Source organism: Leucopleurus acutus (genome assembly GCF_964270905.1).
Source record: "Leucopleurus acutus genome assembly, chromosome: 6".
Taxonomy (NCBI): Eukaryota; Metazoa; Chordata; class Mammalia; order Artiodactyla; family Delphinidae; genus Leucopleurus; species Leucopleurus acutus.
This window is the reverse complement of record NC_139149.1, coordinates 56,443,916-56,470,228: the sequence shown is the minus strand read 5'-3', so window position 1 is coordinate 56,470,228 and position 26,313 is coordinate 56,443,916. Positions and strand designations below refer to the sequence as shown.

The 26,313-nt window shown below is 36.1% G+C and overlaps 1 protein-coding gene across 4 annotated transcripts in view; it reads right to left on the bottom strand.

Annotated features, from left to right (window-relative positions):
- The window catches only part of PPIG (peptidylprolyl isomerase G), a 42,193-nt gene extending 16,734 nt beyond the window's left edge, over positions 1-25,459 (bottom strand). The window contains exons 1-10 of one of the 4 annotated variants that reach the window (XM_082840776.1): positions 24,965-25,300; positions 17,708-17,757; positions 16,214-16,261; positions 15,813-15,890; positions 15,644-15,718; positions 14,901-15,008; positions 14,048-14,092; positions 13,081-13,168; positions 8,741-8,770; positions 8,510-8,649 (exon numbers count right to left, since the gene is read on the bottom strand). In XM_082840776.1, coding sequence (XP_082696902.1) covers positions 8,510-8,649; positions 8,741-8,770; positions 13,081-13,168; positions 14,048-14,092; positions 14,901-15,008; positions 15,644-15,718; positions 15,813-15,873 — 547 coding nt within the window. In that variant the 5' untranslated portion in view covers positions 15,874-15,890; positions 16,214-16,261; positions 17,708-17,757; positions 24,965-25,300. Of the gene's footprint in view, positions 1-8,509; positions 8,650-8,740; positions 8,771-13,076; positions 13,169-14,047; positions 14,093-14,900; positions 15,009-15,643; positions 15,719-15,812; positions 15,891-16,213; positions 16,262-17,707; positions 17,758-24,964; positions 25,301-25,344 lie in introns of those variants that run through there. The other 3 variants (XM_082840777.1, XM_082840774.1, XM_082840775.1) reach the window with 3 other exon arrangements.
- Between the last annotated feature and the right edge of the window lie 854 nt (positions 25,460-26,313).

The window sequence follows — 26,313 nt, the reverse complement described above, 5'->3', positions numbered from 1 at the left end:
AACTCTATGAGATTAGAAATAAATTACAGGGGAAAAAAATGTAAAAAACACAAACATGTGGAGGCTAAACACTATGTTACTAAATAACCAAGAGATCACTTAAGAAATCAAAGTGGAAATCAAAAAATACCTAGAGACAAATGACGAGAACAGGATGATCCAAAGCCTATGCGACGCAGCAAAAGCAGTTCTAAGAGGGAAGTTTATAGCAATACAATCCTACCTCAAGAAACAAGAAAAATCTCAAATACACAATCTAACTTTACCCAAAAAAAAAAAAAAAAAGCAAGCCCATTCTCCCCACCTAATGTATTAAATATATTTCAAATAACCATTATTTAGTTTTCACTTCACTTTTCATGTAAGCATTTGAGCGAAGCAAAATATCACAACAATATAGAAGATCATAAAAAAGATTTATAACTATTTTTAGGGTAATATAATCTGCCCAAGTATTAGACGATATGAACTATGAAAGGAAAATAGGGGCTTCCCTGGTGGCGCAGTGGTTGAGAGTCCACCTGCCGATGCAGGGGACACGGGTTCGTGCCCTGGTCCGGGAAGATCCCACATGCCACGGAGTGGCTGGGCCTGTAAGCCATGGCCACTGAGCCTGCGCGTCCAGAGCCTGTGCTCTGCGACGGGAGAGGCCATAACGGTGAGAGGCCCGCGTACCGCAAAAAAAATTAACTAATTAATTTTTGAAAAAAGGAAAATAAACTGTGTTTTTAGGGAGGATGCCTTGGAATAGAACCTAGAAAGCTCTAAGGTTGAAAGGCTCCCTCTTTTCATGTTTCTCAACATTATTTTTTAGTGAAATTTAATTTATGTCCCCTTTTCCTATGAATCTGCTCAGAAAAAAAAGATAAAATGACTGAGAAAGAGCAGTTAAAAACAGAAGAGTAAGAAGAAAAAAATAGAGACATGCCAATATCAATAATAGTTCTAACAGAATGTAGCTTGAGTGTCAAAATTTGTTAACCTAAATTTAAAAATATGACTTAGGCACATCGGGAATCTGAAATTTTATCCTTCTCAGATCAACAAGTATGTTTAAGTGAATAGTACATAGATATATATTTAACATGATGCCAGGACATGGAGAGAAAGAACTATAGACTATAAATGGGGAAGTTCCATAGCAAACTTCTGCCTTCACAGAGTTTACTGTCTATTTGGAAAATAAGACCAACAAGTGTGAATTTAACAGCAAACAGCATCTGAAAACATACATTGAGTTGTAATAAATTTTCTAGAAACTCTGACTGTAAATTGTATATGGATTTATTAGTGAATATGGTCAATAAGGACAAGAGTAAAGTAGAAAAGATTTGGAGAAGCACAGTCAGTTCTGCTGTTAGACAGCATATGCATTTCTTTTTTTTTTTTTATTTTTTGGCCCTGCTGCGTGGCATGTGGGATCTTAGTTCCCCAACCAGGGATCGAACCCACGCCCCCTGCACTGGAAGTGCAAGTCTTAACCACTGGACCGCCAGGGAAGTCCCCCAACATATGCATTTCTATAAATCACTGTGCCATGAAAAACTGTACAATAAAAACCACATGGCTTATAGGAAAAATGGGGTTAGGGGCACAAAACTCAAAAACTTCATCAGTGACACATTAAAAAAAAAAGATAGGAAACTAATAAAAATAGCAACAGAGGGCTTCCCTGGTGGCTCAGTGGTTGAGAGTCCGCCTGCCTATGCAGGGGACATGGGTTCGTGTCCCGGTCCGGGAAGATCCCACATGCCATGGAGCAGCTGGGCCGTGAGCCATGGCCGCTGGGCCTGCGCGTCTGGAGTCTGTGCTCCGCAACGGGAGAGGCCACAACAGTGAGAGATCCGTGTACCGCAAAAAAAAAAAAAAAAAGAAATAGCAACAGAGCTTTCACACATGTTAAATAGTTAAGAAATACATAAATAAGACAATTAAATACAGCACTTTGAGAAAATCATGGGTTTGCTTGTGGAAGTGAATGTCAGTAGGGCTATAGCTTGTGAGTTACTGTAAAGTTAGTGCAAGGGGGGTGATATGAAATTAGATGGAAAGTTTTAGTACAAACTGTACTTAGGCGTGGCTCATAACACACGTGATGAACTGAGGTAGCTTAGTAGATGTGTGAGGTGTGTGTATGTGTAAATTTTTGGGGGGGGGGCCGTGTTGTACAGCTTGCAGGATCTCAGTTCCCCAACCAGGGAATGAACCTGGGCCATGGGGCAGTGAAAGTGCCAAATCCTAACACCAGGCCACCAGGGAACTCCCCTGGGTATGTGTAATTTTTGTGTATTCCTGTAAAGCTGTTCAACTGCGTATGGTTTTCTGCACTCAGTATTTCTTGTAGACAAGAGCATGCATAGGCAAAGGTGAAACTGATGTTATGTTCAAATTGTCTTCTAATGTATCAACTGAATGGAATAAATGCATGCTTTCAAAACAAGCAGTATAGCAGAACTGACTATGTTAGGATTTGAAATAGGGGCAGGTAAAAGTAGTGTGGAGTAGTATCTGTAGAGTGCTTACAATGTGCTAGTAAGCACTGAACAAACTCCTTTATAGGTGTAATTTAAGGATGAGTAGATTCTGGATATAAAAGGGAAGATTTATTTTACAACACTTTAGAAGTATGAAGAAAGGAATGGAGAAATTGTGAAGATGGAATAGATTCATCTCTTCCTATCCTCCTGCTAAGTGTAAGTAGAAATCCTAGACATAATACAAAAAGAAACAAACATAAGAAGACTCTGAAAGGTAGAAAGAAGGCAGAGTGGCCAGGGATCTCTGGATTTGAAGGTGACATGGTGGTTTTCAATCTGTCTCCCATATACCTTAGACATCACGCTGAAGAAGCCTGCAACTCAGAAATGCCAACGGACACAGGTTTGTAAAAGCCCCAAGAAAGGCCTGCTCTCTCCAGACAGAGAAATAGAAAAAAGATGGTTTAGCAGGACAAAAAAATTGTCACCAATACCTGCTTTACTGTAAGCAAATACTAAGGGGGAAAATTAAAAAAAAAAAAGTTCACCAACTCCCTCTTGGCTCTATCAGCAGAAACAAAGTAGAGAATTTGGATTTCCGGTACCCTCCCCTTCAAGCAGTGTTCCCGTTCCCTTGTCAGAGTGATGTCAGTAGAAACAAAGTGGGAAGCCTGGGCTTCAGCTCCCCTCACTGCACCAGAAGGTGGCACAGATTTCAGAGAAGGAAGCTAGAGAAAAAGATTCTTTAAATTTACAGATGAAGTCCTGGGGAGGAGACCCCCAAGTTAAACTGACCAGAACTAATATGGCAAAAGGTTTGAGAATTAAACTACAGTGTTGAATAGCATCCGGTTTTTCAGTAGCATACAAATGAAACCAGAATAGTACTGCAAGGGCTCTGGAAATTGAATTATCATTGAAACCACAATCTACAAAAGGAGGCCAGGACCTAAATGCTAAACCTATATAAGGTGACTGCCTGCTAAAAATAGAAAACATAAACAGAATCCAGAGTTTCATAACATACAATACCCCAAATTTCCAGGACAAAATTAAAAAAATATATCACTAATAATTTCAAGAACCATTTTCAAGGAAAATGACAACTTAAGAAAGAAAAAACAATCAAAAGACACCAACACCCAGAAGACTCACATGTTGGAATTAACAAGGATTTTTAAAAAGCCATCTTAAAAATGCTTCCCCAAGCAATTATTAATGTTCTTTAAACAAATGAAAAGAGTTTAAAAATCTCAGGAGAAAAGAAGATATAAAGTATCAAAAGGAATTTTAGAACTGAAAAATACAATGATACAATAACTGAAATAAAATGTGCTCAATATCAGAGTGGGGATGACAGGGAAACTGTTAGCGAACCAGAGACAGACCAATAGAAATCACCCAACCAGAACATCAGAGAAAATTAAAAAAACAAACAAAAAATGAACAGAATTTACCAAAAAAAAAATGAACAGAGCCTCGGAGACCTGTAGAACAATAAACAAAAGATCTAACATTTATGTTATCGGAATCCCAGGAGAAAAATTTGAAATTAAAAAAATTTTTAAAATAATAATGACAGAAAATTCCCTCATTACCTACAGGGAACAATGATTTGAACAACAGACTTCTCACTTGAAACCATAGAGGCCAGGAGGAAGTGGCCTAACACTTTTTTATGTGTTGAAAGAACTGCCAACCCAGAATTCTACATCTAGTGAAAATACCCATCATGAAAGAAAAGGAAATAACAACATGTTCAGAAAACTAAGATAGTTACCAGCAGACCTACCCTTAAAAATATGGCCAATTTCTCCAAACAAAAGGAAATACAAGGAGGCTTGGAGTTGAGTAAAAATATGAGGCAAAGCAATTAACAATCAACTCATATAAAAACAAATATAAATGGCTCCTAAGGAGATGATAACATCAAATACCTTAGAGAAATGCTCATTTAAACCAGCTTTAAAAACAACAGCAACAACAACAACCAACCCTGTAATTAGGCTGGCAAAGATTAAAGAGTTTGATATTATGTGGCTCTGCAAAGGGCATAGGGAAATTAACTTTCCTATATTCTAGTGGCAATGCCTACCAACATTACAAATGCATAACCCCTATAATCTGTTAATTCTATTTCTAGGAATTTATATTATCAACATTCACATACACGTAGAATGGTATACAAAATTTGAGAATGGGAACTGATCGGCAGAAACGGAAAAAAGACTTTTCACTGACTATCCTTTTATGCTTTCTAAATGTTGAACAAAATCAATGTATTAAATTTTAAAACTCCCAAGTCTGACAACAATTGTTGTCACCCCGTTCTCCAAAAAACCCTACTTCCTGCCTAACCACTTAAAATCTATTTCAAAGTATCATTTATAAGCATATAGCCATCCTTAAGATAAAAGAACAACACTTTTTAACTCTTGGGCCACTTCTGGTTAGTTTATTTTAGATTATTTAGATTATGCAGTTTGCTTATCAATCACTATGTAAAAGAAATTCCCAACCCTGTTCACTGACCTTTGTTGGGAGGGGAGGTAGGATATGGTGTACTACTACTGGGTACTGACTTTACTAGTATGTTGTTAAGGTGAAAAAACAAACTTCTAGAACATTTTACTTGTAAAAACATATGGTAAGAAAATGCTGCTTTACTAGTTTTTTGAGAGGTATAAATTTTATGCCAATGAATTTCACGTGAAGCCTTTATATTGAAGGAAATTTCAAGGCCATCATCAAAATAAGGTTTGAAATAAAGAAGAGAACTATACCTCAAATGAACCTCTTTTCATTTCAAAAATACTGGGTCTCCCCTCTAAACAGATTCGAAGTTTAACATCCCACTATTCTCCATTAAAAGTGCTATCACCATGGCTCTTAATTCCAGGATAAAGACACTGAAATGGGATCCTGTCACCATACAAATGAGTGTCTGATTTTTTCTACTGTCTCCTGAGTACAAGATTCACCAACTGCTTCCTCTATTGTGCTCTTCTTTCTGTACTGCCAGGTAATCTGTTTTCTACCACATATATACAAGATTTCTGCTCATATAACTATTTATTTATTGCCATGCTGCCATAACTCAGCACTTGTGTTTCTATGTACTCTGTAATATATCATCAGCCCCAATTCATGCTGCATAGCAAAGGTGGACAGACCTCTCTTTAACAACTGCAGGAAACTCTGAAGAGACCAGCATGATCTGAGATCATGGTAACTCTTGAAAAGCCAGGAAGTACCTTAATCAGGGTAGTGGTCTGTGTTCTATCCTACACTCTGCCCCTTGATAGCCTCTACAGGGTTGCAGTTTTGATTAGCCTCCTGTGTTCTCCTCTGCATCTGTTGGAAGGATCTTCCCCTCGACTCTGAACCTTCTCAGGCACATTCAAATAGCCACAAAAAGTAGAATTTCCAATCTCACAACAGCAAAGGGAAGGCCCAGGATGATTGCCCAGACTCACCAAGACCACTTACAGGTGGGCCCAGACAGTCATATTTCTTCAGAAGTCTTTTTGTTTTCTTTCAGGAAGTTAGAAAAAGAAAAAAAAAAGATTCGGTATTTATTTTTAAAGTGGGGAGTGTATCTCTCAAACAAGGTTTTAAATATGATGATGATGATGAACACCGCTGTGTTACACAAAGCTTTTTGACTATGTCCAATTTAAGACTGTAAGAAGGCCATCAAACTTATAAATTGGATGGAAGACTCAGCTCTGCCTAAAAAAAAAAAGATTTTATTGATGCTTGACAAAATCCATTCTGACCAATGTTCTGAATGGTAACTGAAGGACTGTAGAGTAACAGGTGCCAAACTGTGTGACCTCAAACATAAAGATCTTTTCCTCTTTCTATAGTGTGATCCAGAACAGAGCAGGCATGGAAGGTATGACTCAAAACAAATCTGGCCTTTCGGTAACTCCTGTGCAGACAGTAACAAAGGGCCAAATCTTCCCCAACTGATGAAACTGATAAGGGCAAGATATACTTCCTTAGCATGAGTCTGAGGAACACACACTAGAATACTACATCAACTTTCAGCACAACTTCCTGGCCACAATGGCATGGGCAAAATTAGCATTTATTGCTTCAAGTGAAAATATATTATAAAAACATAATAATATACAGAGAGTGACATTCATTCACCTTCTCATCCTTTCAGCAAATATTCATACACTGACCATTTAGTACCAAAAGAATCTTTACACCATATTTATTAGAGTCTATGATAACATTTATGGTTTAAGATGTAAGCTTTTTAATTATCTCTTCTAAATATGTAAACCACACAGCATCCTTAACTTTTATAAGCAGAGAATAGATCCTAACACAAGATCCTTGAAGATGATAAAACACAAGAAAAAAGCCAAAAAACAGTTAAGTACAGAATAAAAGATGAATACTTTCTAGATGATGTGGGAAGAAATAATATCTTAAACCAAAATATTCCAATTGTACTGACAACACTTTGAAGAATTAAATAGCAGAAGATTCAGGGTCTAAAATATGCAAAGATTTAGATTGCTTTTTAGTTTCTATTTTTTCAAAAAAAGGTAAGATACTCAATGACACTTCATTCTTTCTGAATCATCACGAACACAAGGCATACATTATAACTGCTGTTTGTAAATAAGGATAGATAGCCAGACTCTTGAACACAAGAAGTTAAACAGTCCCAGTATGAGCTGCAGCAATATTCCTGTGATGGTTTAGAAGGTATATATTTGACATAAAAGAGAAGAAAGTGAAATCATTAGAATCAAAGTGGAATGCAGAGAAAGAAAATTAAAAATAAGCCTTCTCCAGGGAATTCCCTGGAGGTCCAGTGTTTAGGACTCGGCACTTTCACTGCTGTGGGTCCTGGTTCAATCCCTGATTGGGGAACTAAAGAAAAGCAAAATAAAACGTGCATATTACAGAGCACATCAGTATACCTAAAATTTGAGAACAGAATGTTCTACTTAGGGCAATTCTGAAAGGAATATTAAAGACTTTAATGAGTTAGCAACATGTAACAGAAAAAGCTCTCAAACATGCCAGATGCTTCTGTATCTAAGCAGTGCATGAAGGGGAAATAATTTATTCCCGTGAAGTTTATTAGTCTATGTTAATCTCTTCAACTGTCATCCTCCCCACACCATCTCTTTCCCTAGAAGAATATTTATTTACCATGCTATTTAGACAGCTACACTTTTTTTTTTTTTTTTTTGCGGTACGCGGGCCTCTCTCTGTTGTGGCCTCTCCCGTTGCGGAGCACAGGCTCCGGACGCGCAGGCTCAGTGGCCATGGCTCACAGGCCCAGCCGCTCCGCGGCATGCGGGATCTTCCCGGACCGGGGCATGAACCCGTGTCCCTGCATCGGCAGGCGGACCCTCAACCACTGCGCCACCAGGCAAGCCCTAGACAACTATACTTTTTAAAAAGCCCAAAAAATAAAGTGGAAGCAGATGGATGAATTACTGCAAATAATTCAAGGAAAGTTAAGCAGTTCCATGATAAATGAACAAAGTATGAAGTAAGATAAAACACATTTGAAAAACACAAAAATACATTTAAAAACACAAAAACTTCATATTTATATTCACTTTAGCGTAAAGATCGTGCCAACTAATTACAGTGTGTTTGTTTTGTGTGCGTAAGAGTTATCAGAAATATATACTTGCTTTTAGGGACTTCCCTGGTATCACAGTGCTTAAGAATCTGCCTGCCAATGCAGGAGACACGGGTTCGAGCCCTGGTCCGGGAAGATCCCACATGCCGCAGAGCAACTAAGCCTATGCACCACAACTACTAAGCCTGCGCTCTAGAGCCCGTGAGCCACAACTACTGAAGCCTGTGCGCCTAGAGCCCGTTCCGCAACAAGAGGAGCCACCGCAATGAGAGGCCCGCGCAACCCAACGAAGAGTAGCCCCTGCTAGCTGCAACTAGAGAAAGCCCACGCAGCAACAAAGATGCAACACAGTCAAATAAATAAATAAACAAACAGATTTTAAGAAAGAGAAATATATACTTGTTTTTACCTTTAGATTTGGGAATTAGCTCTCCACAACTGAGTATCCGCACCTCAGCAAATGGTTTGCTAGCTGCATCTGTTTTCTGGTTTTCTATCTCTCTCACAACTTCTTGACCGGAAATCACTTGCCCAAAAACAACATGATGCCTAAAGAGTCAAGTAAAGATGACTAAATAAAAGCTTCTTATTTTAATATTAATTTAAAGTAGGTTGTAAAATAAATTAAAATAATCTTTACCCATCTAAATGAGGAGTTGGTTTTGTTGTTCTTTTGGAAGTCATCAGATAGAAGAATAAAAACAAAGTCAGAGAAAAACAAAGTTAGCATCTCTAAAAAGGAAAAGAAAATAACTGCATTGGAAACAAAGTAGCAAACAAAGAAATCATATATATGCTATCTTAACATAACAGAATCTTATTTACCTTAACCTTAAATAGAATCAAATGCAAGATGCTTTCGACAATGCATTTTCAAAAACTTGTTCTGAAATACCTATACACTGTTGAAAACTTACATGAAATTAAAGTTCACATTTTGGTGTTACTTCTATCCATCCATGTTTCCTGCATGTAACTGGGTTCTTATTGAATATCCACGGTTGTACAGTATTCTGTCTGGGCATATCATAATTTAGCAAACCATTTCACCAGTTTATGGGTTTAACAACAGTGTTTTTCAATCTTAACATTTCAACAGTTAAAGCCCAGGTCATATTCTGATGTCCTCATACATGTTCTGTTGGACCTGAACAGAAATGGTCCATGTAGTGTTTATAAATTTTTAAATTAGCTGCCAAGACTTAAAAATTTGGATACTTCTATATAAAAATCCAGATTCAAAAAAAAAAAAAAAATCCAGATTCCAGACCTTTTTGAAAACATGGAAAGACATGGCACCTGGCATGTGGCAATAACTGGTCAGGCTGAGTATCCCTGCCTTCTCTAATACAGAGATTAATCATTACGTTTCTTGTCCCAGCAGCCTTTACTCCCTTATATTACTTGCCTAAGACCTATGGGTATTTGAGTTTGTTATCCCTAACATAAAGTAAATTTCACATTGAAGAAAGATATCTGCATTAAAATTTGGACAAAACCTAAAATTAGCAAAAAGGAATTTTTAAAAGTCCTTCTTTTCTCCACATCAACCTTAAAGCTTTGTAGCTAAGAAAGCTGCTATCTGAGTAGCTATGAAGACACACTGGTACAACAGACTGAATATGGGCATTGTACAAGATTTGTCATTTTAAAAATCTTATCAAAAAAGGCATTAGAAATTTGGAAGAAGGAACACAATTTAAGCTAACTTTTGATTAAAACACACACTAAAAAAATTCTAACACATACATGTATTTTTAAAAGTTCACCGTATTTTAAAAACTAATAACCTGTTATTGTTTTCTCACTGTAACAGCTATGATCACCTGAACTTGCTAAAACCACCTAGAAATGTAAAAACCTAGGTATACACTATATATGTATTTGTGTTACATTTAGTGTATATAATTTGCATCAAGATACAGTCAATCCTCACTTTACAGATTACGTATTTGTCCATTGGCTTGTTCGCGAGAATTTATTTGTAACCCCTAAACCAATACTTGCATTGCTTTCATGGTCACTCTCAGATTGGTGAAAAAGTGTTGATAAGAATGGAAAAACTAGAACTCTTTGTATAATGCTGGTGGGAATGTGAAATGATGTAGCCATTGTGGAAAACAGTTTGGTGGTTCTTCAAAGAGCTAACCATAGAACTACCATATGATCCAGAAATTCTATTCCTAGGTATCTATCCAAAAGAACTGAAAACAGGGAAACAAATATATATGACAATGTTCACTGCAGCATTATTCACAATAGCCAAAAAGTGAAAACAACCCAAATGCCCACTAACAAATGAATATGGATAAACAAAATGTGGTATGTACATATAATGGAATGATATTCAATCATAAAAAGGAATGAAGTTCTGATACATGCTATAAAACATGGATGAACCTTGAAAACATGCTAAGTGAAATAAGTTAGACACAAAAGGACAAATATTGTATGATTCCACTTACATATATAGAATAGGCAAATTCATAGAGACAGAAAGTAGAATAAAGGTTACCAGGGGCTGAGGGAAAGGGAAAATGGCTACTCTCTGGAATGATGAAATAGTTTTGGAAATAGTGGTGGTAGCTGCAGAGCATTGTGAATATAATTAATACCAGTGAGGTATGCAGTTAACAAATGGTTAAAATGGCAAATTTTATATTATATAATTAATATAAAACAATAAAATAAAACATTTAAAAAAAGATTAAAAACTGAAGTTGTTTCCTTTAAAAAAACAGAACACAGAAGTAGTAAAGAATAGTTATCTAAAAGTGGAAAGAGGTCAGGAGAAACCAACAATTGGAAGAGTCTGAGAATATATATGAAGGGTTATTTGAATTTAACATATGGGTTTTGGTAAGCACAGGAGGGATTTTATTTTAAAAAGTGAAAATACATGATAACACTCAGTGTTGCTGAGGATCTGGTGAAACTGGCACTTACATACTGTTGCTCTAGAGTAAACTACACACTTCCTTTTGGAAGTCAATGTAGCAATATATATGGATAGCCTTAAAAATATGTAAGCATTTCACTAAGTAAACTTCTAACAACTTACATAAAAGAATTAAAAAATACATCAAACAATAGATACAACAACGTTCACTGTAGCAGTTTGAAAACAAGAAGCAAACCAAATGTTCAAAACTAAGATTAAATAAATAAAACCACAGTACATTCAAACAATGGATTAACATGTTAATTCATATTTAGTGATGTACAAAGAAATTTATATTACATCCAAAAGTTGATTACAGACTATATGCAACTAACTACCTGTATTTTTATTGCATGTAAAGATGCTCTGGGGATAGGATTGTTTTTCTTCTTTTAATCTGTGTGTTCTAATTTTCCTACAACAAATGTGATATAAGTTGTTTTCATTTAAAAAATCAGAAACACCTGTATATAGGCAATTGGCTGAATAAACTGCAGTATATACACACAACAGACTACTATACATCTGTGGGGAAAAAAAAATGAGAAAGATCTCTATGAACTGATATGCAGTGATTTCTAGGTTATATCATTAAGTGAAAAGAAAAAAACATATACAGTATGCTATCTATTGTGTAAGAAAAAAGGGAAAATAAGAAAAAATATATATCTGTGCTTATGTTTGTAAAAAGATATACAGAAAAATAAACCAGAAACTAATGAGGTTGGTTACTAATATGGATAGGTGGTGGGAAAAAAAAAGGTAAAAAAAATGGGGGAATGGGAATGGAATGAAGAGTTAGGTGCGAGTGATACTTCAGAAGTATTCTCTTTGCTTTGACTCTTGGAATCATGTTAATGTTTTAAAAGCTTAAAACAAAAAGGCAAGAAATAAATCAACCTGAGAGGGAGAACAAATGAAATATAATCGGAAATGAATTTAACATATTTTGAGTCACAAAACCACACAAAATTTACACTAAAAAGTACTAATCCAGGTCATTTTTAAACATGATAATTTAACTACATACCCTCACTGTAAAAACAAAAATTGCTATAAATAAATAGTGAACTCTAGTTAGTAGGTTACTCTTCACAGTGGTATAGGATGGCAATTTTTAAATATAGGATTCAACAAATGAGTAGAAATTTTGAACACACTCGGAGGGAGATTTCTCACTGTTGAAGAAGGGAGTTACAAATGTGGAACAGAAAACACAATAATCCACACGATGCTGACAGATTAAGTTCTTCTGAGACCAGAAGAGTTTACAGTTATTGAAGAGGAGAGCAAATCTTTACCCATGGGACATGATAAAAAGTATGAATTGCTGACAAGAGCCCTGGTAACAATTTTTTTGTAGTCAGAATTGGAAAACATTAGCACTATTGACTTTGGGTTACAAATAAATTTAGTGAGTAGGCAAATTCACAAATACAGAATCTTTGAATGAGGAACAACTGTATTTTACTCTTTATAATTAAGTAATTTACAAAGAGATACTCAATGCAAACATCCTGTTCCTTGTTAAACTTACCCTATAAATTTACCATCCATAGGTAATTCTTTCCTGAATCAATGTTACTGAGATGACTGCAAAACAGGGACATTTCTAACTCTATAATTCCTTTTACATTTATTGGTTGCATTCTACTAAGGAACAGTTTTTCTTTCTCCCTTGTTATTTATTCATTTATTATTTATATCTGAATGGACTCCTGGATTTCCATTTTATTTGATAATATGATACCATCATTATTTATTTTCAAGATAATCAATGCTCAACCTGTCCTAATTTGGCCAGGCGGAATGCCACCCCTTCAAGCTGGCTCCTGAGTCCTCTTGACAAAAGTCTTCATCTTTTGAAAACTTTAGCAGTACAGTTCAACTCCCCTTTCAACAATTCTTTGTTCTTCCTCCTTCAAAAATTCTCTCCCACATACGTCCCTCTCCTATTTATTAGTGATCAGTGGCAGGCACACAGAGAAACGACACACCAAAAACGTGATATTTTAAATCATCAGATCATTAATTCTTACATGAAGAACTGTGAGCCATTTGTATCCTTCCCTCTGTTGGCCATTGACAAGAGAAATTCTTTGTTGTGTTTAACAGCAAAACTCTCATCTATAGAGAAGCAAAGTTTTCAGTTATAGGTATAACTCCCCCCCAAAATTCATTTTCATTCCTCTTCATATCTTGTGTTCATATCATGTGCTCTTTAGTGTCAGACAAAATTTAGATAAAAGGTTAAAAGAAGAGAAATCCAATATTAACCAATTTCCTCCATCTTTTCAGATTAAAATATTTCTAATTTTCAATCCCTTGCTATAAAATCCAAATACTTTATCAACCCCCTTTCAATATTATTCTTAGCACAGAGAGGCACTCATTAAACTTAATATCTGCCATGATAGAAAGAGCAGATTGCCTTCGAATCTTGGATTAGAATTGGAAAAAAGCAGGTGGAACGTTAAACAAAATTTCACTGACTCCCAAAAGTGAAAGATGGGAAATATGAAATTAATTCCACAATCACATGTTTATAGTCTTTCAAATGATCTTCACATTAATAAAAAATTCCAGACAGAAAACTTGAATTTGGGAAAAACATTACAGCCAAATTCAGAATATCAAAGATTAAAAAAAAATCTTCATAGAAAAATGGATGCACAAAAATGTTGATAGTGTCACTACAAAATATAGCTGAATCTCTTTTAATAAAGATTAGGATCAAGCTATGGAAGTTCCTATTCTAGCACTACAATTCTAAAAGTTTATTACAGATCACTGAAACCCTTCAAGTAATATAATGTACGAATGTACTAATTACAAAAAAATCCTACCTTTATAAAAACTCTATCACATAAAATTTTTCACAAGAAAATTAACTTCGTTTAGTTGAAGGTAGTTGGATATTAGTATATCAATAATCTTATTGATTCAAGAGAGAAAAATCAATGAATACCAGAAAACATTAAAAACAATTTAAACAAACGTTTTTACCTTCAAAAAATCCTCCATAAATGGATTCCCCTCCTCGTCCATTTCCTAAGAATGAAAAAACATGGGACTCTTAGAACTGATAAGTCAGCAATCTCCTTGAAGGTCCTACCTAAACACAATGCTTCTTACAAAGTAGGTACTTGAATGACTTTGAATCAAGAATACTCAAACGTTCACAGCAAATTATAAGACCTTAACTTAAAGTCAATACTGACAAGACCCCAAATTACTTTCTCTCCTCCATGATACAACAGTATGAGTGTAACAAAGTTTACTAAGATCTGTAGAAGAAAGAATGTTCAGATCCTAATGATTATGTAGGTCTTTTAACAGAAATTACTAGTAGCTTCTCAAAGTGTCTTTAAAAACACAGTTTCAATGTTTTTACAATAATAGAGGTAAAAACCATACTGTAGTAAAGGATTACTGGCTGTGACAAAATCAAACATGAACACTGATAGGCTACTAAGAGATGAATAGTGTTTTGTTTTTAATCCAGAAGCAAATTTCTGAAATTCATATATCAAACATGAAATTTTTTCCTATGTGTTTCCTCCTTTTTATCTATTTCTATGAGTACTTCTAATTTTTTTTTTTTTGGCCACGCCAGGCAGCTTGCAGGATCTCAGTTCCCCAACCAGAGATTGAACCCAGGCCCTCGGCAGTGAAAGCTCCGTGTCCCAACCACTGGACCACCAGGGAATTCCCAGTACTTCTAATTGTTTGACCAAAGATTAAGTGGGCTGAGAAGAAAACTGGCCTAGTACTTCTAGAGACTTGTCTAACTTTGAGATTCATGTATTTAACAAAGAATATAAATATATGATTTTCTTTGTGGGAATCAAAGTCTTACCTTCACTGAAGTCACCACCTTGAACCATAAAATCTTTGACAACTCTGTGAAAGAGACAACTTTTATAATGTAATGGCTTCTGAGTTGATTTCCCTGTCCCCTTTTCACCTACAAGGAAGAAAAATTAGTAGGCTGTTAAGTAGAAAAGAAATTAAGGAAGTAGTATTAAAGCAAAATTCATGATGAAATCACAAGAAAAAAATTTTTCACTACTTCTTTAATTTTGTATCTATATGAGATTACGGATGTTCACTAAACTTTCTGTGATAATCACTTTATGATGCAAATAAATCAAATAATTATGCTGTACACCTTAAACTTATACAGCAGTATATGTCAATTACATCAATAAAACTAGAAGAAAAATTTAAATAAAATAAATAAAACATTTAAAAGTTAAAAAAAAAATTAATGATGAAAGCTTTTGCCCAGTAAAATACACCTCTCTTGACCTATACAGACTTCTTTAAATTACAGAATTTTAACTTTCCTCAGGAATTTTTAAAAAATTCATTTAAAAAGCACCCATGCTTTTCTACTGAGTGTAGAAATCAATCTCAGATACAATCCCATTACAATTAATATGTATAAGAATTACTTTCATGTCTAGTAAATGTTGCACAGTCAGCATGCTGAGAAGGAAATAATATGCCTGAAAAAATCTAAAACATGTTAAATTAAAAATCAAAGCAAACTGAAATCAAATGGGACTACTATTAGGGCAAGTGAAAATGTCAACAAACCTGTACAAAGACAACGAAAGTTCTCGCATGTTTTGGGGCACACATCAGAAAATAATTCAAAGACAACTCTTCCAGCTAAAAAAGAAGGTAGTTGGTTTAAATTTCTTTACTAACTTAAAATATTAAGTACTTATATATAAATGTTAAATAGGGACATTAATTTCCTTACCAGGTTGATTATTAATGGCGATGTCAAAAAAACATCGAGGACGCTGAACCTTTATTCCCATGGCTTCAGTACTTCAATCTATGAGTAAAATACAGTTTCAGGCAAACAGACGAAAACAGCAAAGATTTTTCATACATTTCTGAAAACAAAACAAAACTGTGGAGCATAAATGAAAAATGTAGTCTGAATTTATTTTATTATTTATTTCCATGACATAAATCACATGAATTATTCTTTTCTTTGAGAGATTAGATTGCATCTTGTGAGGCAATCAGAAAAGACATTATAGGTCTAGCCATTATATAACACAATTTCTATTTTAACAACCAAATATAGATTGCCACCTCAAACAGAAAATTGTATTACGTCTGTATGATTAGTGAACTAAGCAGGCAGATTACCTTTAAATAGAGAAAAATCAAGGACAAGCTGATCCAATCTTTTTGCGCCTAGAAAACAAAATAAATTTTGATTAAAATGGTGGACTTTTTAAAAGAAAAACATTCAAATTCCCCAAAAATGCCAAAAATAATTCCCCAAGGAAGAAAGAAAGTGGGATACTTTAGTAATAGTAACATATGGTAGATTTACATTCTGAGTAGAAATATATTACATTTTACATATAAAGCTATTTTTTGATCAGAAACAATAGCCTTTACTGATACACTAGTGTAGACACAAAAAATATCAGTAAGTGAGATACTCTATGTAAGTTTTATCTACATAACAGATGGCTATAAGTTAAGACATTCTTTTTTTTTTTTTTTTTTGCGGTACATGGGCCTCTCACTGCTGTGGCCTCTCCCGTTGTGGAGCACAGGCTCCGGACGCGCAGGTTCAGTGGCCATGGCTCATGGGCCCAGCTGCTCCACGGCATGTGGGATCCTCCCGGACCAGGGCACGAACCCGTGTCCCCTGCATCGGCAGGCGGACTCTCAATCACTGCGCCACCAGGGAAGCCCCAAGATATTCTTTTGATAGGCGTGTATTTTAAGGACTTAGAATGTTTGAATTGTAATACTTGGTGGAGAATGACAGGGTAAGGTGAAAAGCAGAAGAAACAAAATAGCATCCAAAATGGCGCACTATAAAAATAACAGTTTCATCTGTTTAGAACAGAGACTAACTGAAATGTTTATGCGTTTCTGAAAATTATAGTATCTAGGCTGGTAGCTCAGTAAGCAGTGAATGATATTTTAAATCCAGTGAAATTTTTATTGAGACAATTTTAGATTCAGTTATAGGAAATAATACATAGATACATGTTTCCCCAATGGTAACATTTTACAAAACTATGGTATAATAGCACAACTGTAGCATAAAAGTATAACAATGCTTATACACTTCACATTTCCCCAGTTCTACCTGTACTCATATGTGTGTGTATTTATTTAGTTCTACACAATTTTATCACACATATAGGTTCATATAACTACCACCATTCCTATCAATTTTACACATACCACAAACCACAAGTCAGAATACTCAACAATAAAAGCATGGAAGACTTTGCCCAAATTACCAACAATTTGAAAAATACAAATTCTATGTATTTATTCTTTATTGCATGGAATGGGGGGGAAATACCATTTTCTCACAACTTCCTCCATTTTTTATTTCTAAAAGATACAATATATATACTAAAAATTTGTTTCACATGAAATAAAGCAAAAAAGATGCCTTTCAATCCTCCAGGAGACTACAGACATAGACTTCCTGAAAACAATAAAACAAAACAAAACTTAGTAATTTTAAAATCTTGCCAAGTTTGCTGCATTAAGTTTTTTTGTATAGAATTTCAACTCATGCACATTTGAAGTTGAGAATACACTGAATCCATAAATCTGAGGAAACTATCCTATCTTAAAGAGAAATATTAAATTACTACTTAGTACCTGATTATCTTTTATCTTCTAAATAACTTTTACAGGCCTTCTTAAATTCTCTACTTTTGAGGGTAGAAGAAGAGAAGAGGAAGTTTAGTGATTTATTTATTTTCCTCCAAAAAAAACCTTCTAAAGTTATTTGTTTAGCCACATATCTCAGGTAGAGATTTTTATTCTTACAAAATGAGTATAGTATAGATAGCGCTGCCCAAAACATATTGAATTGTTTACAGTTATAGTTGATTTCCTATTTACTATGTTCTTGAAAACAAACTCCAAATGTGTGACACACACACATACACAGAGGGAGTATTATTCAGTCACAAAAAAGAAAAATATCCTCCCACTTGTGACAACATGGATGGGCCTTGGGGGCATTATGTTAAGTGAAATAAGTCAGACAGAGAAAGACAAATACTGTACAATCTCACTTACACATGGAATCTTAAAAAAAATCCAAAACCTGAACATATAAAGTACTGAGAATGTAATGTACAGCATGGCTAGTAATATCGTGCTGCATATTTGAAAGTTGCTAAATAGACAATCTTCTCATCACAAGAAAAAAAATTTTGTAAGTATGTGAGGTGATGAATGTTAACTAGACTTACTGTGATCATTTTGCAATGTATACATTTAATAAGTGAGCATGCTGTACATCTGAAACAAATATAAAGTTATATGTCAATTACATCTTAAAAAAAAAAAGGATTTACACCAAAATATTAACATTGATAATACCTGAGCCATGAATTTAAGGGTAATATTTATGTATTTCTGTTTTCCAAATTTTCTTCAACAAACAGGTACTAATTTTATAAGCAGGAAAAGTATTTTTAAAGAAATACTAATAAAATGAGATAATTTTCTGCCTATTAAAATAGCAAAGATATTTTAAAAGAATAATTCCCAATACAGTAAGCAACTCCTCTGGAAACATATGTGAACCTCTTAAGTTTTTATACCTTAAACTGGTTTACACCTTAAAAAATCCAATTGCTAGGAATCTACTGTAAGGAACTATCTTAAATTTAGAAAGCCTTCATGTATAAAGTTGGCCATCTTAGTGCTCCTTTCAGTAATATACGATCACAAGTAATCTATTCAATATTATGACAAATGGTTACATTATGGTCTCTAGTTGAACAAAATATCATAGTTATGGAAGCAATGCTTACAAAGATTAATAATTTGGAAAATGCTCATAATTTGTTAAAAATAATCAAGATATAAAACAGTATATGCAATATTATTATAATAATAATTATAAACTACTCCTAACCCTGAAATTCAAAGATTTACAAAAAGAAAAAAAAAAATTGAAAGGAGGACTTCCCTGGCGGCACAGTGGTTCAGAATCCGCCTGCCAATTCAGGGGACATGGGTTCGAGCTCTGGTCCGGGAAGATCCCACATGCTGTGGAACAACTAAGCCCGTGAACCACAACTACTGAGCCTAAGCTCTAGAGGCCATGAGCCACAACTACTGAAGCCCGCGCACCCAGAGCCTGTGCTCCGCAACAAGAGAAGCCACCACAATGAGAAGCCTGCGCAGCACATCAAATGGTAGCCCCCACTCGCTGCAACTAGAGAAAAGCCCGTGCACAGCAAGGAAGATCCAACGCAGCCAAAAAAAAAAGGAAGATTGAAAGGAAATAATCACTACGGTGTTTGGTTTTAAGACTGGAGAGTGTTTTTGCCTCACTGTACTTCTTTCTACTTTCTTTAACAAACATAACTGCTGCTAATAATAAAAAATTCATAATAGAATAGAAAATGTACATATAATTTTCTAAGATTATAATATACATGTCTGTGTGTGGTTATAATATATATTTATGTTATACCATGTGGGGATACTGTACTTTTCATAGAAATAGATTTAAATGGTTGCTTGAAATAACAAATCAAATATGCCTTAAGTTTAAGAAAGATGAAAGACACCATATTATTATTAAAAGCACTGTACAAATATCTTGAGTATGTAAATGTTCTAATATTAGTAGCTAATGAAGAACAATGGTGACACAAAAGATGGCTCAATGCTATGTCTCTAACATTACTGAAATCAAATTTTATCTAATCAGAAGCAGGACACAGTATTTCCTCTTTATTATTTCCTGGTATTACAATATCTAAAATCAAACACAAGACAAATATCTGGTCAATTTTTCTTTCCTTTTTTTTTTTCAAGAAAGAGTAAAGAGAAAATACTGAGAGATCAAAAATACAATTCAGGGGAAAAAGTCAAGCCTATGCAATTTTCAAGTCTATGCAATTTTCAATAAAGTAAGTCATGAATTTCCTAAGGATAGTAGATAAAGACAGCTTTCAGAGCAGTAGTCTGCAGGCGAACTGTTCACTGCAAAGTTGTTTAATCTAAATGAGTTGCAGCTGTTTTATAAAATGCAGATATAAATTTTTCTTTAAAAAAAAATCACCATATGTAGCAACATGCCCCACTCCTGTACAGCAATTAGCATAGTGTGCCCCTTTAGATGAGGTATATATGTTCCAGTTCGACCTAGTTTCCACTATTGCATGTTAGCCGTTACCATTTATCATCTACTTGACCTCTTGCATTCACCTCACCTGCCTGACTCTCTAAGTATTTCATACTTAATATCATCTACTTTATTTATAATGAAAATACTTTTAAAGATAATCAGCAAAGTTAATAAGCTCACTGAAAAAAGAGTACACAAAAATGCATAAAATACTGACTTTTAACACTTTTATATACATTCTTCCACTTTCTTCTAACCAGATAGAATTACAATATGTTGTTTTAAATGTTTATCAACACTATCAGTCATTTTTGTGTGTCAACAATATATAATGTAACAAAATTTCAAAATATTAAATGCCAGGATGTATAAACTTCTGCAACAAATGTATTTCATAAAAATATCAGAGAGATGTAACAAATTCATAAGGAAAAAGTTTAATCTTGTAGTTTCATACATAAAATGATTTCCATATTCACCCTAAAGTAACATGAAAGATTGGGGGGGCAGGAGAAGGACACAGGCAACTAATTATTAAAATATATAGTAAAGAACATGGTATTTGTAATTAGGCAATAAATAATGCAGTGACTTTATTACATTCAAAGAATTACCTGGAAGTTTCACACAGTATGAGGGAGTCAGCATAGCATTTGGTCTTGAAAAAGGAGACAGTAAACACTTTTAACTATTAAGATGACAAGCGGGTCTTTGACATTTCTGATTCCCTTGCCTAATTCCTAAGTGTCCTTAAAAATTTAACATAGCCAAAGTACACTCTGGGAATTTCACCCCAACTCTCTAAAGTTCAAATGATTCTCATTTGTTCAATTTTATTTTCATTATCATAAACTTGTCTGTAAACTCCTTGAACTCAGATCCTTTATATCTTCAACACCAAGCATAATGTCTGGCCCAGGACTACATTACCAAAGAGAATGCGAGTTAAGGCATGAGCAGAAGCTGACTCTTACTCAGTACCTTTTCTCCCATATGTACTGCTTCTCACCTGGGGTATCGCTAATACGTATCTGTAGTTAGTAAATCTTCTCGGCCTATTCCACAGTTGAAATAGAGCCTGTTTTCTAGATCTGCCTTCTAGGGCTGCATTCTATTAAGTGTCTATTTTCTTTTCTTTTTCTTTAAACAGAATCCACTATAAGAGAGAACATCTTCAGTTCAAAACCAAGAAACAAAGATGGGAAGTTCTCATTTGCTTAAGTTTAATAAAAAGGTAACCATTTTCATATAAGTCTTCCACCTCTAAGTGCAATCATATTAAGTTTAACTAAAACTATAGCAGATCTTGAAGATTACTTTCAAAGATGGCAATCTAACATTCACATTTTACATTCATTCTTTACCCTACCTTAATGTAATTCACAGAGATCAAATGAGAAATAAAAATGGATTGCTTAGGGCTTCCCTGGTGGCGCAGTGGTTGGGAGTCCGCCGGCCGATGCAGGGGACACGGGTTCGTGACCCGGTCCTGGAAGATCCCACATGCCGCGGGGCGGCTGGGCCTGTGAGCCATGGCCGCTGAGCCCGCGCGTCCGGTCTCTGCTCCGCAATGGGAGAGGCCACAACAGTGAGAGGCCCACGTACAGCAAAAAAAAAAAAAAGGATTGCTTAAAAAACATATAAATACGTTTACGAATGCCAGATTGCTAGCGAATTAAGTACAAACAAGTTAACGTTCTGAGGTGTCAGAAAAAGGCAACTATGATCTTCTGCACAGTTCCCCTTCCCTTAGTGTCTCTGACAGTCACAAACCTCGGCCCTGGTAAAAACATAATTAACAGTGTATAGGCACTTACTAAATTCTTAAATCCTTCAGAAAACTTAAAGAGAAAAGCTGTAATGTTGCCAAGTTCGGTGTTAAATAACTTTTTGCACATACAATCCGAGAGACATAAAAACATAGTACAACTATGTTAGTATCAAACTAAAAAGCATATACTAACTGGGAAATCTCTCCTAATATTAATATTTTACCTGCAATTATCTAAACTCTTATAACGATAAATTTATCCCACTGTCTTCAGAGATAGAATCACACCATACTAGCAATGTTATTCAATCCAGTAACTCCTAAATAAAAAATTACACACTTTTGAAGTTTGAAGGAAATAGATAATCTGGTCCAATCTTCTGATTTTATACACCGACAACAAGAGGATTAGAGAGCTGAAGTGACTGGCTCAAAGTCACAAGCGGAAAAAAAAGCAAGAGTTTTCTGGTTAAGACTACAGCTTCACTGTAGAAACTAGCTTATTCACAAATATTCCAGATAATGGCTTACATAATTTTACTTTTCGCCATATGACCACAATGCAATGATTTAATTATGAATAAACCTTAAGCTAAACTTTATGCACAATTAACAGTAGCTTAATATATAAACTACCAGGCTTCATGCAAGTTAAAAATCAGTAAGTTAAGGAATCATTCATGTTTTAAAAATAACCATTTTAATACCAAAAATTGATATCTATACTTATAAGTATGATGTATTTAAATTTCAAGAACAAGTTGGTAATCATTTTAAGCCACTACTCAAACTAAAACAAAGTGCAAAAGATTTCCTGTCTGGCACTAAAAGTACACAGTCCCAGTTACAGCAGTTTTCTCTGAGTATTTATAATACTGCCTGTAGTAAATTTCAAGATGCAAGATTTGCCTTACAGAAATAAAAATATACTGAGTTCTTATGGAGACCATATATGCATTAAACCAGGTCAAAACTATTGACACTTAATCAAATGAAAACTGAAATGAAAACTTAATCAAATGAAAACTGAAACTTGGTGCTAATAAAAAAAAAGAATACCACTACGTAGCAGTGAGATTTGCAACAAACTCTTCAAATCACTTGAATTAATTATCTATGGATTCCAACTACATGGAACAAGTAAGACACCTTAGTACATCAGGATACAGAAAATAAATACATTATAATTCTGCTGAAATATCCTACAAATAAAACAAGGGAGGGCTTCCCTGGTGGCGCAGTGGTTGAGAGTCCGCCTGCCGATGCAGGGACACGGGTTCGTGCCCCGGTCCGGGAAGATCCCACATGCCGCGGAGCGGCTGGGCCCGTGAGCCATGGCCGCTGAGCCTGCGCGTCCGGAGCCTGTGCTCCGCAACGGGAGAGGCCACAACAGTGAGAGGCCCGCGTACCGCAAAAAAAAAAAGAAAACAAGGGAAAACATCAACATGTATTTCTTAAAAGAGCAACATTTGAAGAATTAATTGTAGATGGTGTCCTGATAACTAATAGAACTAGTTCATCCTACTATGAAGGCTACCAATTTCCCTTTGCATAGAGAATGGATGCTGCCTGATAGGAAATCTAATTTAAAATATGCAAAATATCAAAAGGACAAAGACTTTACTTAGAGGCCACCGATACTGCGAGACGACAATAACAAGCACGAAAAATCAAAGGCCTTTAACAAGTCACAATAAATGTAATGTATGCTCTTCACTTCACTCATTCGAGAACTGCGGAGTTCTTTTACACAGAATTTTAGCAACCTTGAATATTTATGTTTGAAGCCCACAGCTGACGACAGTCTGAAATCAAATATCATTTTATAGATGAAATAAAACTGAGGTTCAGAAAGATGGCTGGGCCAGAAACAAATTCAAAGTTTCTGACCTAGGAAGTTTGTATACTTGTACACCCCCGACAACAGGGGAAGACAAGAGTCTGCAAAGACAAAAACCTTAAAAAGGTAAACAAAGTTAAAAAACAAAACGAAAAAAGCACAGAATCCTACTACAAGACAAGACCCATTAGGATCTCAGGACACCAACAATCCTGAATCATAAATTAGAAAAAGTTAATGTAAAATGAGCTCTGTTTAAAACCGAAGTATGTAATTTCTCATAGAAATAATCCCATCTCAAATGGTTAAACTAAAAAAAGGAGGAGCGGAAGATAAAATGGGTAAATTTTCAGATGCATAAAAAATATGAATGAGAGAAACAGCCATTCTAGATATCTGTGCCTTTTCTGGATTTTATACCTCGATTTCAGAAAATGTTTACGCACCCCCTCTCCATCGTCTATACAAACCGGGAAATTACTGGCCATTCTTTGCCAAACGGTAATCCAAAGACTCACTCACATACTTTTCTATCTGGTTTTAAGCTACTGAAAATTAACGTACCCCCTAACTTCCAAAACACTTAATTGTTCCTTGGTTGTATTTCTGATCACCATTGCAAAAACTTGGTCCTGCATAAAGTACTGTTGTGGGAAGAAATTAAAATCAATGCACAAAATGGTGCTTTTGTAACATTTCCAAAACGACTGAGTTTTCCATTCCCACAGACCTCGATTCAACACCTTAAAAGACTAAAGACGAAGCAAATTCGCACACTTCCCCCAAGGCATATGGAGCTCCGAAGCCATCACCCTCCTCCAAAACAGTAACTATCTCCTCCAAAAAGGCCTGCACTGCTCACAGCTCCTCGGAACCGTGGGAGAACTTGGAGTCAGCTCTGGGATGAGAAGGGAAGAGCCTGGATTTGAGTTTCAGGAGAACTAAGTGGCCTGTGTCACTTCACCACGCACGATAACCGGCTGTGAGAGGAAAAGGTCGGAGTACGGGGAAAGCCTAGCCTAATCTTAAACCCTGAGATCCTGGCTCCTCGCCTGCCACTCTCCAACCCTAATCTGACAGGACGGCAGGTAACGCGTGCCACTTCCCCACCTGTCCTCCCACCTACCCCGCATTCGTGCTTAATCTTACGATTTTGAAGCATCAAAATCACCCCGGCTCCCTAGAGTTCAGGCCACCATCGCTGCCGCCATATTACAGCTTGTGCGGCAAAATGCGTCAGGGAGGGAGGTGTGCGCCCGAGTGGAGAGGGCGGGGGCGGGCAGGGGGAAGGCCGTTTCCCAGGCCCGTGAGGCACGGTTAGAAGGCCGCAAGAGCTGCAAAGCTAGCGTCACGATCCTTGGGGGCCGCCTCTGGCACCTGGCAGCCCCGATACCTCGAGGGGAAGACGGTAAAGTCGGTCTGGGCCTATCGCGTCGGCTCCGCCCCTCTCCTCGGGCCCTTCCCGCTCTCGTACCCCGGCACTGCTGCAAAGGACGCCACCGAAACAACACGGGCCCCGCGCCACCTACTTGCACTAGTACACTCTCCTCTTCCCGGGGTCCAGTCCTTTAAATCGCTTCAAATCTACCGCCGCCAGAAAAGGCGCTAAGGCCAATGACCGCCTCCCTCCCCCCAGTCCCGGCGTGGAGGGAAAGCGTCGCGCCGGAAGTACGTCACGGCGCGGCGGACCTCATCTTCGGGTGATCCGTCGCTCGCGTCATCTCACCCTCCCCGGAGTTCTAGGATTTTGGTGTCTGTTAAATGCCTGGTTTATAGGTAACTTAATGCTTTCTGTGTGAGTTGATTGAGAGCGTTTGTAACCGCCATGTCGTTCGTGAAATGAAGTGCTTCACTTAATAAACATTTATTGATCCTCTGCCAGGTTACTGGGAAGGAGACCCTACCTTCAAGGAGCTTCCAGGTCAGCTTCCAGTTTACGCTATGACACAAGTTCTAAAAAACAGATGAACAAAGTGCTATTTGACAAAAGGAGGAAATTATAAAGGGCATTGACGCTCTTTGTTGTCGTTTTTAAATATTCTCACAGCAGCCCCATGGTACAGATTATTATCCTTGTTTCACAGGTAAAGAAATTGAGGCTCAGGAAAGATAAGTGCCTCCTTCCCAGACACACTGTTCCTAAATACCAGAGCAAGGCTTTGACTGCAAATCCAGTTCTCCAGGGGAGACCACTATTTTGGGACATATATTGTTATTTAATTGTTTTAACAGGCTGAGAATCCCTAGATTTTTAGAATTAATTCCCCCTGCTATTCAGGGGAGTTGGCGGCAATCATTGTGGAGATATGGGGTGAGTGAGTTTTAAAGGAAACAGCTAAGAGGACTTAGATTTTACTACTATATGAAAAGAACGTTAAGTTACAATCATTTAAATTTTTCACTCATTTACCTGAGGTAAATTAGTAATTATCAACAGCAGTTGGGCATGTGGTACTCTTAAGCATCTTCACCAATTTTATTAAATGTAAAACTGAGAG